The sequence below is a fragment of the Aotus nancymaae genome, unplaced genomic scaffold (genome assembly GCF_030222135.1).
Source record: "Aotus nancymaae isolate 86718 unplaced genomic scaffold, 86718_ANA_hifiasm-v0.15.2.pri h1tg000010l, whole genome shotgun sequence".
In the NCBI taxonomy this organism is placed as follows: Eukaryota; Metazoa; Chordata; class Mammalia; order Primates; family Aotidae; genus Aotus; species Aotus nancymaae.
Genome location: NW_026988421.1, coordinates 63468364 through 63486251, shown reverse-complemented (window position 1 = coordinate 63486251; position 17888 = coordinate 63468364). Strand labels below are relative to the sequence as shown.

The 17888-nt window shown below is 54.8% G+C and overlaps 1 protein-coding gene across 3 annotated transcripts in view; it reads right to left on the bottom strand.

The window, feature by feature from the left end:
• CDH23 (cadherin related 23) overlaps nucleotides 1–17888 on the bottom strand; it is a 421218-nt gene that overhangs the window by 66299 nt on the left and 337031 nt on the right. For 2 of the 3 annotated variants that reach the window (XM_064374253.1, XM_064374248.1), the window contains 5 exons: nucleotides 15947–16048; nucleotides 11628–11777; nucleotides 10503–10631; nucleotides 9342–9470; nucleotides 8370–8597 (listed from right to left, as the gene is read on the bottom strand). In XM_064374253.1, coding sequence (XP_064230323.1) covers nucleotides 8370–8597; nucleotides 9342–9470; nucleotides 10503–10631; nucleotides 11628–11777; nucleotides 15947–16048 — 738 coding nt within the window. Of the gene's footprint in view, nucleotides 1–8369; nucleotides 8598–9341; nucleotides 9471–10502; nucleotides 10632–11627; nucleotides 11778–13274; nucleotides 13331–15946; nucleotides 16049–17888 lie in introns of those variants that run through there. The other variant, XM_064374249.1, reaches the window with a different exon arrangement.

Genomic DNA, 17888 nt, shown 5'->3' with positions numbered 1-17888 from the left:
AGTAAACACAGGCCTGGAGATGGGACTGACACTTCAGGTGGCCAGAACACCCAAACCCTGGCTTATCCTTTGTCCCTGGGCAGAGGAGGTGGTCCCCTTCTTTTATTTCCTCTGCCACCATCGATGCTTGATGCCAGCTGCCACAGAAAGAGGGTGCTGGCTGGGCGCGGTGGCACACACCTGTCATCCCAGCACTTTGCAGGGCTGAGGTGGGAGGATCGCTTAAGCCCAGGTGTTCGAGGCTGCTGTGAGCCATGTTCAAGCCACTGCACTCCAGCCTGAGGGACGGAGCAACACCTTGCCTCCAAACGAATTTTAAAAAGAAAGAATGAAGGAAAGAGAGTGTGTTTTTCACAATTTGCAGGGCAGGAGTGGGGATGAGACACCTGCTCCCCCTGGAGTCGAAGGACAAGCCCACAGCCCAGATTCTGGTTCCCCTAACTCAGAAAGAGCGTGCCCTGCCCTTTAGGGAGGCTGGCCTGGCCCCAGCACTCAGCTTCTGACCTCGAGGCAGAGACAACTTCTAAGAATTTGGCTGCCAGACCCCAGGCCTGGCTGCTGCTATGTGGAGAGGGAGGCGGCCCGCAGTAGAGCAGCCGCCACACTTCCTCCCCAGCTTCCTCTGGCGCGGCCCTGCCCTCTCTTCTCTGGACCCTTTCACAGCTGAACGCAGCTGGGCTTTGTGGTTTCCTGTTTTCAGTGAAATTTACTTTGAGCTCCCAGTTCCATCTTCATCCATGGTCACAGGCCCTGCCTGCAGTGTGCTAGGGACCCCATGCCTGCTGCTGCTGGGGAGGGGCAGGCTGCTGAGTCGCCCGGGATGGTGGTGCCCCTGATGCCAGCCCTGGTGGCTGTGGGCTGGGGTGCATAGGAGAGCTAGGTGCGAGAACATGGCGCCTCCAAGGGGTGGGAGGAGCACTAGGGCCTGGGGCAGGGCAGGGCTAGAGCAGGAGGCTCCTGGAGCGCTGGATTCTTGGCAAAGTCTGAGGCCCTGAGGGGGAAATCCGTGCTTTTAAGAACAAATTCAATGTTAGGAGATCAATCGGGAATTAGGGGCCATCTTACCTATCTCCCGACATTCACATTTTAATAGAGACTTCCTGCCTTTATTCCCTCCCAGGGAGAGGCTGAGGGAATGGAATTGGAAGCACCATTAAGAGCGGTTAGCTGACCCAGCAGGGGCTGCTCGGCACTCCCTAAAAACACACCATGGAGGCCACTGGTGTCTGCTGGTGGGCAGGCTGACCCTGCCTGGGGGAGTCCGTGGCGATGGGCGCTGGGGTGGGTGTATGGGAGCCCTGGGACTGCTTTTCAAAGACTCCTGCCTGGTTGGAGCTCCCGCTACATGCAGCAGCCAGGGCCTGGGCAGAGGGGCTGATGCCTGGCCTTCTTCAGGGGGTACTCCTCGGTGGGTAGACTTGGAAGGATCAGTGGGGTGGGGGGCTGCAGGGGTCTTGCCACCACCCTGTACCAACTTGGCCCCAGGGTCCTGGGTCTTGAATGAGGCCCTCCTGGGTGTTGATTGGGGCACCCCAGGGCTGGCCTGACTGTGCTAGGGGCTGGGGAACTGCAATGGGCAAAAGAGGAACTGGGGTTGCTAACCAGGATGCTGGGAAGCACAGCCACAGCCCAGCTGAGCATGGGGTCCAGCCCACAGACAGCACAGGCCACCTGGCCCATTCCCTGGGCATTCCCTGCTTTGCGGTGCTGCTTTTCTTCACCTCGTGAATGCTACGTTGCCATAGCTATCCTGTGAGTTCCGGAAGGGCAGGGTCCAGTTACAGCCTGGCTTTGGACCTTGCTGCAAAGCTGATAACTGACACATACATAGCTTCTGGGTGATGGGCTGCCCCAGATGCCAGGTTCTGTTCTTAGAACCTCTCTCAGTGGGTGGGGCCCCCCTCTGACTTTCCATCAGCTCCAGCTCCCAGCAGCTTTGTGTGGGACTGGTGGGAACTCCTCAATGACAATAATGCCCTCACCTTGTACATCGCGGGACAAACATTTGTGCAGGCCACGGGACAGACATTTTTTTTTTTTTTTTTTTTTTTTGTAATTCTGATCTATTGTTACAGCTTTCTGGAATACGTCGAGAGGGATTCTGAATGATCGATATAGCTTAGTGAGAAAGTGACAAGATGGATAGCAGTGTCTGCCTCAGGCACAGGAGAGGGAGGTGGCCACGTGTGTGCTGTCTCTTGGCCTTTTCTGTTATAATACTTGGTGCTTTCCAACACACTTTCACATATGGTAGTACTTGTTTGATCCACCCCCTTCCCTGAAAATTTTGGGTGGTTTTATTGCTGCCATTTAACATGCAGGACAATAGAGGTTCTGAAAGGTCTGTGTCTTGTCAAAACAAGTGAATGGTGGAACTAAGACTAAATCCTGGGTCTCCTGCTCTCTCTTCACTGAATGGAGTGGTATTATGGGCCAGGACCTGGCTTGGCCTTCCCCTTGGACTTGCCTAGAGTACATACCAGGGCCCTGGGAGATGAACCTGTGGCCACAGGTCCAGGGCTCCACTGTACTGGACACCAGAAATGTTTCTATCTGTGCTCTGCCTGCCCTGGTCTGGGCCTTCTCCTGGGTCCAGAAGACCCTGCTGCTGATGGGTGGCCTCCTTCCACATCAGCTCCTGCTGCACCTTTTCTGCCTGGCAACTATCAAGAGCCAGAGGACTCCTGATAGACACAGTGGCCCAGGCACCCCTCTTGCTTGCATTAGGGGATGGGGAAGGGAGAAACCCTCAGCAGCTGAGCCCCAGGGGCTCTCGGAGGAACTTAGCCAGTTGTATGTGCTGCATTTGGGCAACTGCAGAACATCCCTCAAGAAGCCAGGCCAAAGGAAGGGTCTGGATGTACTTGTGCTGGGTCAGGGAAGGCCAGCCTCCTTGGTGCCACAGAGGGCGAGGGCCAGGCTGGGATCTTCTGATCTCATGCCAGGGGAAGCAGAGTTCACAATAGCAGCAGGGTCTAAGTCTAATAAACATAAGGGCCCTCTGCCCTAAAGACATGAGGTGCACTGCCAAGAGTAGTGTCCCCAGCTCATAGGCTGTCATGGGGCCGCTGTGGGGGACTTGCATACCAGAAGGGGGCGGTGGGAGATTTCTGTCCATCTGCCTGGATAGGTGACTTCTGCAGGTCCTCACCAGCCTGAGAAGCCGGGGCTTCTTATCTGGAATAGTATTATCTGCTGGCTGCAATTCATGTGGCAGGGAGGCCATGGTCAGGCCCTCCCTCCCTCACCATCCCGCTGCCAAGTGCCTCTGAGGCTGGGCTAACTCCTGACCTCCCAGTTGCCTTCTGTCCTTCCTCCCTGGGCCCAGCTCTTCCTCTGCAGGGGCCTCCCTGAGAACCACTTTGACCCCTCCCCCAAGCCTGGCCTCTCTGCCCATGGCCTGGAGCTAGGCAGGGGCTGAGGCTGCACAATGACTTCCCCTGGCTGGGTGGCACCCACTGTGTGGCAGGCCTGGGGCTGGCCCGGATACCCCTTGCAGCACAGCTGTTCCGAGTTTGGGTGATACGGGCTGAGGCCGGGCAGAGGTGGCCTAGGCTGTTTGCAGGAATGTCCAGCTCTCAGGCAAACTGGGGAGAGGAAGTCCAGGGAAAAAAGCAGAGATGGAGGGACTCAGAGAATTTCTCTTGGCTCTGAGGAGGGTCCTAGCAGCCAAATCCTAGGCCCCCTGCTTAGGGAGCCTCATCTTTCAAGACAGAGATGCAAATGATGCCTCCTCCAGAAAACCTGCCCTGGTTTCCCAGCTCCTAGTACTCTACCACATCACAGCGTCAGCTCTGCGTGACACGTTACACAGTATCAGCCCTCCATTACATGTCACAGCGTCGGCTCTCCGTTACACGTTACACAGCGTCAGCCCTCCGTTACATGTCACAGTGTCAGCTCTCCATTACATGTCAGCTCTCCGTTACTTCGTTTGACTGCAGGCTGCTGGACGGCAGACCTGTGCCTGTAGTATAAGCCTGGCACATACTTAGTGTTAGATGAACAAATGAATGAATCTCTCATGCCCTTGTCCTCCAGCAAGGTTGGTCCTGAGCCAGTGAAGGCTGTCTTGAAGCTAAGCAGATAACTGCAGTGGGAATAAAAGGATGGTGTATGGGCCTGCTGGGTTTCTCAGGATGATCTGTGCAGGGTAGCAGCCGCTTTCTCACCCATTAGACTGTGGCAGCCATTCCTGGAATCTCAGGGTGGTTGGCCACATGCTGCTCAGGGCTCTGGTTGCTCTAGGAGGGGCTGGGACAATGCTCCTTCGTCACACACACATCCAGTGAAATCTGCCCAACGGCAGAGAAGGGCCCCGCTCTTGAGGCTATTCATAACCCTGAGGGGTTCACTGCCCAAAGGTGAGGGTCTGGTCAGTGGAAGCAAATCTTCAAGGGTCCAGTGCTCCTTGGAGGCAAGCTACCCTGGTGGGCACTGTGGGCTGCAGGACCCCTGCTTGCCAGCTCTGCCCCATCCCCACCTTGGCTCAGCTAGGCCTGGAGGCAGTAGAGGGGGTTCTTGAGAAGGTGGTGGGAGCAGCCCTCGTGGTAAGCCCCATGTAGACTGTCCCGGGAGGATATGGAGATAGAGAGCCCTGGGCCTAAGCTACCTGTGGCTCCCGGAACCACCCCGCCACCCGATGATTGCTTGCTCTTCAGCCTGTGTGCAGGTTGAACCCCAGAATATGCTTCTTTCTTGGCTGTGCTAACCAAGATTGACCAACAAGACTCTGCCCAGGTGTCACCTCCTCCAGGAAGTCTTCCCCAAGCCCTTCTCAGTACCCCATTGCATGCTCATGTTCTCATTGCCTCCCTTACTCAACTGCGTTTCTTCAGGCCACAGACCACATTGTCTTCTATAGATATATCTCTGTATCTCCAGTGCCTGGCACACAGTGGGCATTTAGGGAACAACAGCTGAATGAATGAATGAATGAATGAATGAGTGAATGAATGAACAAATATGGCTTAGTGCTGGTTTCTCAAATTATGTTCTTAACTGAGGTATCCCCTCAAAATTCTTTACTGAGGTGTCCCCTGCAAAAACCAAATGATAGGATTACTTTCCCCTCTTGGAGAACCAGGGGGAAAACACTAAAGAGGGATAGATTCTTTTCAACTTAAAATTGTTTTCCTGGCTGGGCATGGTGGCTCATGCCTATAATTCCAGCACTTTGGGAGGCCAAGGCAAGCAGATCACAAGGTCAGGAATCAAGACTATCCTGGCCAACATGGTGAAACCTCATCTCTATTAAAAAATAACAAAAATTAGCTGGGTGTGGTGGTGTATGCTTGTAATCCCAGCTACTTGGGAGGCTGAGGCAGGAGAATCCCTTGAACCCGGGAGGCAGAGGTTGCAGTGAGCCGAGATCACAACACTAGACCCTAGCCTGGCAACAGAGTGAGACTCTGTCTCAATAACAACAAAAATTTTTCTGTGAATCTTTCAAGTTGGTACCTGTTGCTGTTTGTATTACAGTCTGGAAGAAAGCTTCATGGTTCAGTCCAGGAAGCCCCATACATATTCCCCTGGAGATGGATGGCCTCAAGGTCCCTGGTCCTAGTCATCCTGAGGGTATTTTCTGGGGCTTCAGGGAGCAGAGCTGGTGATGATCAGGATGAGCAGGGCTGATGCCACCCAGTTTCCCACACCAGGGAGCTAGTATGGGCTGAACCCTGCTTTAAGGAGAGTCAGAATGTCAGGGGCTGAAATGTGAGGAGGGAATGCTTATGGTCCCCAAGGGGCTGGGATGGGTCCTTGCAGAGGGTTTGGCCAGCAGTTGGAAACTCTTTTTAGCCATAGGGACCAATCCCAAGATTTTAAAGGATTGCTTGGATAGTGGCCCATGCATTCTGGTGATTAAATGTGGCTAGGGTGATTTTCCATTTCTTCAGTTCCCATTTATTCTGGGGACCCAAAGGAAGCCTGATTTTGCCTTTAAACTGCAGGGTCTTAGAATGTTATGGATCCCACCGACGGCCTCCCTGGGAGACTTAGGACTGTGGGGGTGGGAGTATGGGTGGGGAGTGGGGTGGTGCGTTGATTGGCCTGCGTTAGGACTGGGGAGGGCAGAGTGGCAAATGCTGTCAGATGCCCCCCCCCAAATCCATTCTCTACCTCTTCCTCACTGACAGACGCCTGCTTTTGTGTGGGCAGTGATATATCTGATCCCCAAGTAATATGCCGACCATGATAATCCTGTCCCTCATTTTTCGTAACCTCCCTTGCAGCTAGGGTGCCTGTGTGAGCCACTTCTGGCCAAGGAGACACAAATAACACTCTGGAGGGTGGTTCTGGGAAACCTGCTGCTCTCCTGATAAAAAGGCAGAAGCAGCTGCCATAGCCGTTTGTCATTCTTTTGTCATCTTCCTGCCTGGATGCCTACTTGATGCCTGGAGTTATAGTAGCTACCTCACAACCATGAGGGAAAGGCCAAGAAACATGAACTCTGACATCACTGAGCCCGAAATCAACATTCTCTGTAGAATTTTTGCTCTGTGGGAAAATGCATTTTGATTCTTTCTGACTCCATGGTTCAGTTCCTGTTACTTCACAAGTGCTATTAAAGGGATGACCAAGATGAAGCCAGGTGCAGTTGCAGAGGGGTTATGTCGAAACGGGGTCCTTCCATGTTAACACAATAAATGATACCCCTCTCTGCCCCAGCCCCACCCTGTCCAGTGAGTGATGCGTGTCCTATAAATGTGCCCCTGTTTAGTCCACTGGGTGTGACTGGCTGAGGTGGCTAGTGATGATACTGTGCAGCCGTGGGGCTAAGGATGCCCACAGGGGTGCCCAGAGTTAGTCCCAATGCCCGAACTCCTCAGAATGTTGTGGTGGGGATGGGGGGGCGGGTCCCTGGATTGTTGGCCCAATCGTAATTCCTGGGATTACTGGACCAATATCTCCAGAGAAGCTGCAGATAAAGAGCCCTGGCCAGACCTGATGTGACCCTGCCTCTCACAGTGCTGCTGTCAAAGGGGAGGGGTCTGACCTGCTGTGACAGGGACGGAGCTGAGGCCTCATTTGCAATCAGGGTCCTTCCAGATTACAAAACTGTCCCTGAACTCTCACCTTCCTGCACCTATACTCTTTGCAGTGTGACTGTAGCTCATTCCTTCAAAAGGTAGAGTTTATGTCCCCATAGCTTGAGTCTGGGCCGGCCTTGTGACTTGCTTTGGCCAACAGACTGTGGTAGAAGTGACCTTGTGGCAGTTCCAAGCCAGGGACTCAAGAGGCCTTGCATGCCTCTGCTGTCTGTTCTGGACACTTTCCAGCCCCACAGAAACAGGCACGGGCTAGCCTTCCGGAGGACGAGTTGCCCCTGTCATCCAGCTGCTAGCCAGCCGACCCTCAGAAGCACAGCACCCTGCTGACAGGCAGATGCCCAGACACAAATGCAGGAGCCCAACTGAGACCAGAAGAACCACTCGGCTAAGCCATGTCCAGATTGCCAGCCCGCGGAATTAGCATGATGTGGTTATTGTTTTACACCTCTGTTTTGTTTGGTTTGTCAGGCAGCACGATTGTGGCAATAGAGAACTAATAACAGTCCTCTTCCTCCTCATGGTTTACCAAGTGCTCCCACAGACATGAGCTAATTTGATTCCCCAAACAACACCTATGAGGTAGCTATTATCTACCTTTTGCAGGTGACAAAAGCAATATGCTGAGAGGTTCTAACTTGCTCAAGATCATGCAGCTGGCCACAGTGCTCCTGACTCCAAATTCCCTGCTCTCAATTTATAAGTCACTCCCAACACGGCCTGTCACCTCCTAGAGATCTCCATCCAGCCCCTGAGGCCCAGAGTCCTTCTCTAACCTTGCAAACTTTGAACATTGCCTTAGGCAGTGGCCCTGTTCACTCGAGCATCAGTGTGAACACAGACACCAGCCCCTTCCCACCCTGACGCGTTGTGACAGCATGCCACACCACACAACGTAGGGTAAGGGGGCCAGAGAGGCACCTTTTCCATAAATTACCACCATGCACATTGATGTGGCCCCACAGTGCATAGCTGGGCAAGTGAAGCGGGGGCTAGGTTCATACCCATTTGTTCCCTGGGCCAGGCCCTAAAACAGAGGCTCAACCTGTACCACCCCATAGAGCTGCTCTGACAGAGCAAAGAGGACTAAACAGAGCGTTCGAGTAGCTGTAAACGCGTGCAAACTAGCACCCCAGCTTTGCACGCAACAGGTCTCCATAAGGGGAGTCCATCTTGGGCAGACAGATGAAAGGCACGATGAAAAGTTGTCCAGATTCACCTGCCGCGTGGAATTCCATCCCACCCATCTTGTTCCCCTCACTCAGAGGCGGAGCTGCCCCGGACCACCCGCTCCTCCCTGTGACCACACCCATGGCTTACCGACAGGGTGGGGGTGCCCTCATCCTCCACAGTGACCACCAGGTGGTAGAAGCTCTGGCGCTCTCGGTCGGGCGGCGCGGGCCGCGTGGCGATCTCACCACTGATGCGGTCCATGCGGAAGGTCATGTCCTGGTTGCCCTCGGTGATGTAGTAGGACAGGACACTGTTGATCCCGATGTCACGGTCAGTGGCTCTCACCTGGACCACAGCAGTACCTCCACCCACATTCTGGGAGGAGAGCAGGAGGGCGGTCATTCATTCTGGATTCAAGGGATTTGGGCAGTCTTGCGACTGTTCCTGTAGCCCAAAGGCTCCCCCTGTGCCTCCTGAAAGCTTTGCTGCATCTACCCTGAAGCAATGATGGAGATAATAAGGATGGCGGCGGCGAACATTCTGCGGACACCTCCGACATGCTGGAGCCCGCATTAACTCACTGGGTCCTCTCTCCAACCCTGTGAGTTTGGTACTGGCATCATCATCCCTATTTACAGATGAGAAAACTGAGGTGCAGGGAAGGAATGTGTGCAAGTCCACACAGCCAATCAGTGGGCTGAAGCGAGGGAGTCTGGCCTGAGAGCTAGACTCTGGCCCCATGCCATCCTGCCTTCATGAATGTCCAACCTGGTATGATACCCAGCAATGCCAGGGCAGATTGGTGTGGCTCAATCTTACTGCTGAATAATAAATACATTTTTTTAAAAAGCAAGCTCCCCGGGTAAACCTCAGTTTCCTGTCTAGTGAAAGGCAACTTTCTTCTTTTCCTCTTCTCTCTTTTCCTCTACTCCAAAAAGATACTGAGTTCTAGGATCCGGGCTAGGCATTAGAGCTATCATTATGAATGAGCCACAGTTCCCAGCCATGAGATCTGAGGAGCCGGTGAGCCAGGCAGACATTAAACAGGTGGTCCATGGTTGGCTCATGCTCATGATCCCCCTGGATGTCGAGCTATATGGGCCCCGGGGCTGCCCTCACCTCGTTCACACTGACATTGTATCCAAAGGGGCTCTCGATGACTGGAGGGTTGTCATTGATGTCCAGGATGGTCACCTGCAGGATGTGGTCCTTCTTCCGTGGAGGGGTGCCTCGGTCAGAAGCCACAACCTGCAAGGAGGAGGGCAACTGGAGTCAGGGCTGAAGGGTGAGGGCAGAATCAGGAATATGGAGTCCAAAAGGGCTGTACACTCAGTGGGGAGCACTTGGGAGGGCAAAGAGACTCACTGATCACCCCTGGGTGGCCTGGCCAGCCCTGGGCTCTCCCCAACGCCTTCCCTTCTGCCCCATGCTGCAAATGATTCTTGCCCAATCATCTTCTGACTTAGGATCCTCATTTGGAATCGACTAGCATGTACCCAAGCCTTGATCTCCTGACCTACCCCTGACTGTATTCTGGGCTGTGACAGCCTTTGATGGTGACCCTGGGCCTGCAACCTGACCCAAGGCTCTTGTCTTTAGCTTCAAAGGCCTCTGTCCTATGCACGTTGTCCCATGATCTCTGGCAAACAGAGAAAGAGCCTCAAGTAATATTATCAGCAATGAGCTGGAACCCTAACCATAGGCTGAGCCTGTTCCTGGGAGCCTGGATGCAGTCGTATGTGCTGCAGGAGCTCAGCCCCTTGCAGAAGTGGAGCCCTGAGGTCCCCAGAAAGCCCTCAGCAAGCATCCCAGCCATGGCAACTCTGCAGTAATCATAGCCTTTGTGACTCCTCACACCTGCACCTGTTTATTCCCTCCACAGGGCAGGCCAGATGGGGAATTATCTGTACATGACACAGGTAGGGAAAATGAGGCCCAGAGTTAATAACCTGCCCAAGGCCACACTGTATTTGTAGAAGGGTTGGGGCTCCCCCAGCTCCACCAGGCTCTCCCTCGTCCTCCTGGCTCTTAACAGCAGGGGAAGACACCTCAGCTGCCTCCTCCTGGGTATCTAAGGTCCCTCTGGGGTCTCCCTATCCTGGGTCAGCCTCACTGTGCTCTTGGCCCTTAGGGGTGCAGCTGGCCCCATGTTACTTGGTGACAGCAGGGACGCTGACCACCAGGATGTGCTGCTGGGCGAGCTCTCTCCTGGATGGTCAGTAGTGACCAGTCTAGGCACTGAGCCAGTGGTCTCTTGGCCCAAGAGAGGCCAGGACCCACCTTGAGGATGTAGTGGTCCAACTCTTCTCTGTCCAGGGGCCTGGCTACAAATACTTCGCCAATAGAGTCATTGGTGGTGATGATCTCAAAGGCCCTTGCGATGTTGCCAGAGGCCAGGGAGAAGACCACCTGTGGGGAGAAGAGAGGGTGAGGGGTGAGGAGATGTGGAGGAGAGCCAGCCAGGGGGACTGCCTGGTCCTCCCTGCCTACCTGGACCCTCTGTTCAGCAAGGGCATCTGGGAGTACAGCATTTTATGCAGAAGTGATTCATCTCCCTCAAAATGGGGATGCAGGCCCATGGAGGCAGTGTAGCACACGTGGAAGGTTCCTGGGCCTAGGGGATGTCAGCATCCTGGCCTGGGAGGGCAGGGCATGAGTCCCATGGCACTAATGTCTTCCCAGGGTAGAGGGGATTGTGCTCACGCTGCTGGGGTGGGCAGGCACTGGGGCGTTACCTGGACTCTACTTGATTCTTAGAGCAACCTTGACAAAAAGCAACTGTTCTCCTCAGTTCACAGAGAGGAGGCTCAGAAACATGAAACAACCAGCCAAGGTTACACAGCTTGCAAATACCAGAGATTTGAACCCACATACTTTTGCCCCCAAAGCCAGCCTCCCTCCATCCCCCAGAGTATGCAAGCCATGCTAACACCTGCAAACACAAGGCCCAGTGCATGGAACAGATGTGAGCTGTGTGAACACTGGCGGGTTTTGTCACCTCTCCCTCTGCACTCTGGGCTGTGCAAACCTGGAGCGATGGTGAGTGCATCCCGCCACGAGGCTGGGCCTGGGAAGCAGGAGGGAGGACGAGCATGTCCTCTCAGGGAGCTGGGGCTGTGTGGGGAGGAGTCACCCAGAAAACAACTTCACTGCGGCGCTGAGCCGTAGCTGGCCTTCGGGCTCCACGTCCACATGACCCAGCCAGGGCCACTGATCTGCACAGCTCGGAGGCAGCTCTGTCCCTTCTCCCTGACCACAGACTGAGTGAGTGCAGGGCAGAGCCCGGAAGCTCCTGGTGCTTGGTGATGGGGGTGGCTCAGAAGGTCCCTCTAGCTGTGGGAGCCATGGGAGCCGTGGGGCCCCTGCTGACTTGGTGGATCCCGGCTGTTTCACTTGGTGGCCCACCTGCCCATTGCTGCCAGCATCAGGGTCCCGGGCCTTGACAGTAGCCACTCGCTGGCCCACAGGGCAGTCCTCGGGAATGCTGACCGCTGAGTCAGAGGTGAAGTCAAACTGGGGGCTGTTGTCATTCTCGTCCAGCACAGTGATGTAGACCTAAGGGTGAATGTGGTCAGAGACCTACAGCCTCTTTCCCCTCCCTGGCCCCAAACGCCAGGGTCCCAGCATGCGTCCAGTGGGGACTAGACCCCCAGTGGGTTCTGGAACAACAGCAAACTCTCAGAGCCCACTGAGGCCCATCCTGACTTTACAAAGGGGGCCCTGGGCCCATAGCTCCTAACAGTCTGATTGGTGTGCGGCAGGGGTAGGTACACTTGAATCTTGGCCAGGAGGGCAAGGGAAGAGGCCTGGTAGGGAGACCGTCAGAGGCGGAGGTACAAGAGAACTGAAAAGCCAGGCCATGGCTAAAGCCGACACAGGCTGGGAATGCTGGTCTAGCATCAGCCAAGCTTCCCATTTTTCATGAAAAGGAATCTAGACTTTAAAGTGAAATTGGCTGATGAGTAATAACATTTAGAGAAGAAAGCTATGTGTAGGCTGTCCAAAACACATCTGGTGGCCACATATTGCCTGAAGGTGTCCTTGTTTGCAACCTCGGGCTTAGCATGAAGGAAATGGGCCCAGGAGCAGGGCAGGGTGGAGTAGGGGAGCGGGGTGGTTTGGCTCCAGTGGGTAGAAGGGCAGATGGAGAAGCCATGTGAATTTCCAACTGTCAACTAAAAACCAGGCGTGCAGAAAATGGCATGCAAGAGCATATGGCTTTGTGTCTGTGGCTCGGGCTTCTTGTGGAGTGGCAGGAGAGTGAAGGCATGTTGTGGGTGAGGTCTCCAGTCCATGGATGGCCAAGGCCACTGAGGCTGGAATCACAGCTGCACAGAGGTTCACTGATGAGGGCGTGAGCAGGGCTGGAGGCGCTCAGGTTCCAGGTATCCCAGGACAGGCCTTCTCCCACTGCCCTGTCACAGGCCAGACCCTATTTTCTGCTTCCTAGGGTGTGGGGCTTGGGGTTCAGGGACTCCCAGGCCCTGCTGACTCTGCGCAGGACTCACAGGTAGCTGGCTGAGTCTGTGCACGCTGCAGAGGAAATTCCATGTCATCTTCCCTCCTATACAGGTCTGACTGCCCAGTCCCAGCCACACTCCCCTATCTGTAGGCAGCTCTAAGAAGTGCAGGGGAGTCAGCCTGGGCTTTGCAGCCGGGCCAACCCCACCACGTATGAGCTGTGCGATTTTGGAAAAAGTTATTCAAGCTCTCTGATTTTCCATTTCCTCAGCTGAAAATCAGAATGAGAACACCTGTTGGGAGGAATAGCTGAGCAAACAGAAAGTTAAGGGGTGGCACCTCCGAGTCCCTGTTCCTGCTTCCTGCCTGGCAGACACTTGTGATTTCTCTCGCCAAGACTCTACCCATCTGTCATGAATTTTGGTATGGAGTTCCCCGAGGTCCCTGAGCCCCAGTTGCTCATTTGAAATGGGAATAACCATGCCTACTGCACTGTTCTCAGGGTGAAAACAGACAGGGGTCCCTGTGATCAGATCCCTCCCACACCCCTCACTCTGGCCAGGCCTCATTAGGCACGCCGTGCTTCCTTACACCACAGGGCCTTCGTGCCTGCTGTTCTCTCTGCCCAAAATGCTCTTCCTCGTAGGCTGGATTAACTCTTACGCGTCAGCAGATCTCAGCTTGAGTCACCTCCTCAGGGAAGCCCTCTTCTATTTCCCTGACACCTTATTATAGGCTTTCTCTCAAGGCATACATTTCCAGGTGTGCTCATTTGATCAGTGTCTTTCCCTCACTGTATCTTACACTTCGGAAGGCAGGGGCTGGGTCTGATTTTGGTTTCCTGCTGTGACCTGAACCCAGCTTACTGCCTGGCACACAGCAGGTGTTCCCACAACAACTACTGCTCTGATCATGGTGAGGCTGCAAGGCAGGGGTGAGGGGCCGCTGGACCTCCCAGTGGAAGGGAGTCAGCCTCGGTGGGTGAGAAAGGAGGACAGGTGCCCAGGCCTATGGGGATGAGATGGGCGTCTGTGTGCTCACCCAGAGCCTGATGGTCCACATTACACTCCCTACCCACCGAAGGCCTGAGCTTACTCAAGAGTTCTTATAGCAGAGCCGTGCCCTACCCAGCCTGCCCTTCCGGTCTGCCTGCCCACCCCTCCCGGGGCTGGCCAGGGCAGGCTGCTGGGGATGGGGAGGAGCCAGGTGAAGGTGAGCTGTGGTTTGGGTTCCGGCCTCACGGAGGAAATGGTTCCACCTTTAAAGGGCCCCTTCCTCTGCCTCTACCCTAGTGCCTCAAACAGTGTTTGGGGCTTCTGGGGCTGGCGAATCTGGGGCAGCAGCTCCTGGGAGCCTCTCAGAGAAAGCCAAACAAAGGAAGCTCGAGCCTCTTAGGGCCAAGCAAAAGGGGGTGGGCCCTGCTACCCAGAAGAGGGCAAAGCCCTGTGGAAATACAGGGGCCCAGGCAGGCGCGTGGGCTCCAATGCCCTCGCCAGCTGTGCTGAGGAAGTGGCTGGTGGTCAGTGGAGGGGGGCCTCCCCACCATCCCTGCCACACTCGGGCTCCCACTGGCCTCTCCTTCCAGCCTCCTTGAGACACCTGCAGGGTGAGGGCCAGGTGGGCCCATTGTATGAATGAAGAGGGTAAGGCTCAGTGAGAGGGCCCACTTTACTCGAGTGTCTGCCCTTTGACTGGGAGTGGCAGGACGAGGGTGGCCCGGCATCCACTGCCCAAGCGCCCTGCTCACCGGCTGCTCTTGGGGAGCATGGTCGAGGGGAGCTATGGGGGCTCCCTGCCCATATCACAGCCTCACTCACCCTCAGGCTGGCCCCATGGATGGAGGGGCCTTTAGGTACAGCCCAGTCACAGCCAGGGCCTCTGGAATCCGGCACCTCCGGGGAGCCTTGGAGCTGAGGACCCCAAGCAATTGTGTTCTGCTCTTGGCTTGGACACTGAGTTTGCTTCCAGCTTTTTTAGGCTAATGTGACAGGGACTCAGTGGGGAGTGGCAGTGTGACTGTAACCAAGGCTGATGATGAGCCTGATGCCCCAGGTGGTCTCCAGATGATAGCTGACCTGACAGGCTGGTGCCCAGGCCAGATCAATGGCGGAGTGTCCTGGGGTCACTGCAGGATGCCATCCATGGACCTCTCTCAGGGGGCCGGCCCTGGACCCACTCCCATTGCAACCCCAGCCTGAGGACCCCTGCCTGCCTCTCCCTTCAGGCTGGGCTGCCCCTTCTAGAAACCTTGTCTGGCATCTCTGACCTCAGTGGCTTCCCCTCCCCCAGGGCCCCAGCACACGGTCTTCTCTGCCTTTACTTAGAGGCTGTCCTGAGGGCAATGACTCACCTGTGCCCATGGCTCCCCTTCCTAAGTGCTCCTCAGGCCCCGCAATGTGCATCCCACCCCACATGCTTGCACCAACCACCAAGAGAGGGAGGGGTCCCCTTTATGGATGCAGCAACTGAGGCATCGGGACAGAACTCTACTGCGGTCACGCCTGCCTCCAGGACTGGCTTACAAAGGGCTTCCTGCCTGCAATTGCCTGCCGCTTCCATCACATCCTCTGCAGATGGCAGGGAGGCCGGCATGACCCTTATTTCAGATGCGAGGAAGGAGAGAACAGAGACATTAAGCAGCTTGCCTGTGTCACACAGCCAGCGAGGAGTGGAAGTGGAACGAGGCCTCAGTGGTCTTCCAGTGACTCCTTTGCTAGTGCTCTCCCCACCCAAGGCCCTATGGGGCTGGGCAGGACATAGAGAGCAGAGCTGGAGGCAGGGGACATGCCCCAACGGGGCCTGAACTCGGGTGTGAGAGTGGAGGCACTGGGAGGGGACCTGCAGGCCTGTCCATGTGCCTTCTCTCAGGGAGAGGTGAGAAGGTCCAGGGCCAGGCAGAGCCCGGCCAGCACTGGCCACAGCCAACAGCACAGGGGGAGCTCCAGCCACAGGCTACTCACCTTCTGTAGTCAGAGGCGGCAGCGGGAGGTGGGCGAGAGAAAAGGGAAAGATGCAGATGGTAAGCAGTCTGTGGCTCTTCCAGACCACACTCCCAGCATCGCCCTCCACCTGCCTGAGGTCTCATCCTAGCCCAGCCTGTTGGGAAGGTGTGGCATGGCTGCACACGGTGAGGTCCCAGGCCATCAAGGCCCTCACCCACTGCCTGGCCCATACATTGGGTGGCTGGCGAAGATGTGGGTCTGGAAGTGTTGTGGCTGGCAATAAGTCACACCTGAGGGGCTCTCACCCTGGGTCCCACTCACCACGGTGGAGTCCACCTTGGGGCCGCCGTCATCTGCCACCACTGTCAAGGTATAGAAGTCACCCTTCTCACGGTCCACCAGGCCCTGGACTGTGATCACACCCTGCAGGGAAGGGGCCAGATGGGTGAGTAACTACATCGCACCGTGCTTAACCCTGGTCATTCTGCCCACCTTCCCACCTCCATGTCACTTCCTCTGCCTGGCAGAACTTCCCCAGGAAGCTCTATCTGTTGAACTCCTTTTTCTCTCTCACATTCCACTGGGAATCCACCTCTTCCATGAAGCCTTCCTGCTTTCCCAGCCAGGTATGACTGCTGGGCCCTGAGGAGCTCTACCAGTTCTCTGTTGTAGTTCTTTGCACTTCTTCCCTGTGGTGCTCTGACTTGCATCCCGGATTATTTCCATTTCCACTCCTAGCCTGAGAACTCTTTGAGGGCTGGGAAGGGTCTTGTTCATCTTTTTGTCCATTTGTGTTCCCAGTATCCTCCACTACAACCACACATGGTAGCGATTCATACCTTGCCTACTTTCAAATAAGGGATTCTGATAAAAGACACACTAAAGCAAAGATGGAGGAGTAAGAGCCTGGCAGTAGATAAGAGACTGCTGCCCCAGACACCTAGCTAAGAATAGCTGTTGCAATGAAGCCCAACATTTATATCTGAGCTTCCTAACAGCCAAGGTGAAAAGGGAACTATCACTTGTAGAGCTTTCTGTGACATTGTGATATAAGAAATATGTATTGTCTTCATCCCTGGTTCCTGGCACAAAGTTCTTAATCCCCTGGCATTTTCTAGGTGATAGGAGTCTCTTGCTCTAATAAGGCAACTCTTGGTGGGCTCCTGGGTTGGGGCCGATCACCAGAAAAACCAAGCCAGGATGAGCAGCTTGACATGTTCAGCCGCACTTCCACACCCCTTATTTTTCAGGAAGGGAGAGGGGCTGGAGATTCAGTTAATAATTGATCGTACCTATGTGATGAAGCCTCCATAGAAATCCCTGAACCAGGCCGGGCATGGTAGCTCATGCCTGTAATCCTAGCAGTTTGGGAGGCCAAGGCAGGCAGATCACGAGATCAGGAGATCAAGACCATCCTGGCTAACACGGTGAAACCCCGTCTTTACTAAAAATACAAAAAATTAGCCAGGTGTGGTGGCAGTCGCCTGTAGTCCCAGCTATTCGGGAGGCTGAAGCAGGAGAACTGCTTGAACCCAGGAGGCAGAGGTTGCAGTGAGCCGAGATTGTGCCACTGCACTCCAGTCTGGGCAACAAAGTGAGACTCCATTTCAAACAAAAAAAAAAAAGAAGAAGAAGAAAAAAAAAAAGAAGGAAATCCCTGAACTGCAGGGTTCAGAGAGTTTGCAGGCTGATAAACATGCAGGGTGCCTGGAGGGTGGCATGTCCAGGGAGGGCACCGAAGTTCAGAGCCCCTTCTCCCATGCCTTGCTCTGTGTGTCTCTTCATTCAGCTGTTTGTTGGTATCCTTTAGAATATCCTTCGTAATACCTTGGCAATAGTAGGTAAACTGTTTCCCTGAGTTCTGTAAGCTGCTCTAGCACATTCATCAAATTTGCGGAGGAGGTTGTGGGAACCCCAATGTAGCCGGTCGGTCAGAAGCATGGGTAAAACCACCTGGAGCTTGTGATTGGCAGCTGAAGTGGAGGCAGTTTGGTGAGACTGAGCCCTCAACCTGTGGGATCTGACCCTGTGGTGTCTGCTGGAGAATTGAGGGACTGAGTTCCGAACCTGTGGGATCTGACGCTAACTCCAGGTAGAAATGTTCAGAATTAAATCAAGCTAAAGGATTCCCAGCTGGTGTCCAGAGAGTCAGATAATTGGTTGCTGGTATGAGGGAAAACCCCATATGCACTTCGATGACCAGAGGTGAAGGGATCTGTGATGGGCGTGAAAACAGAAGGAAAACCAGTTGGTTTTTCCGACT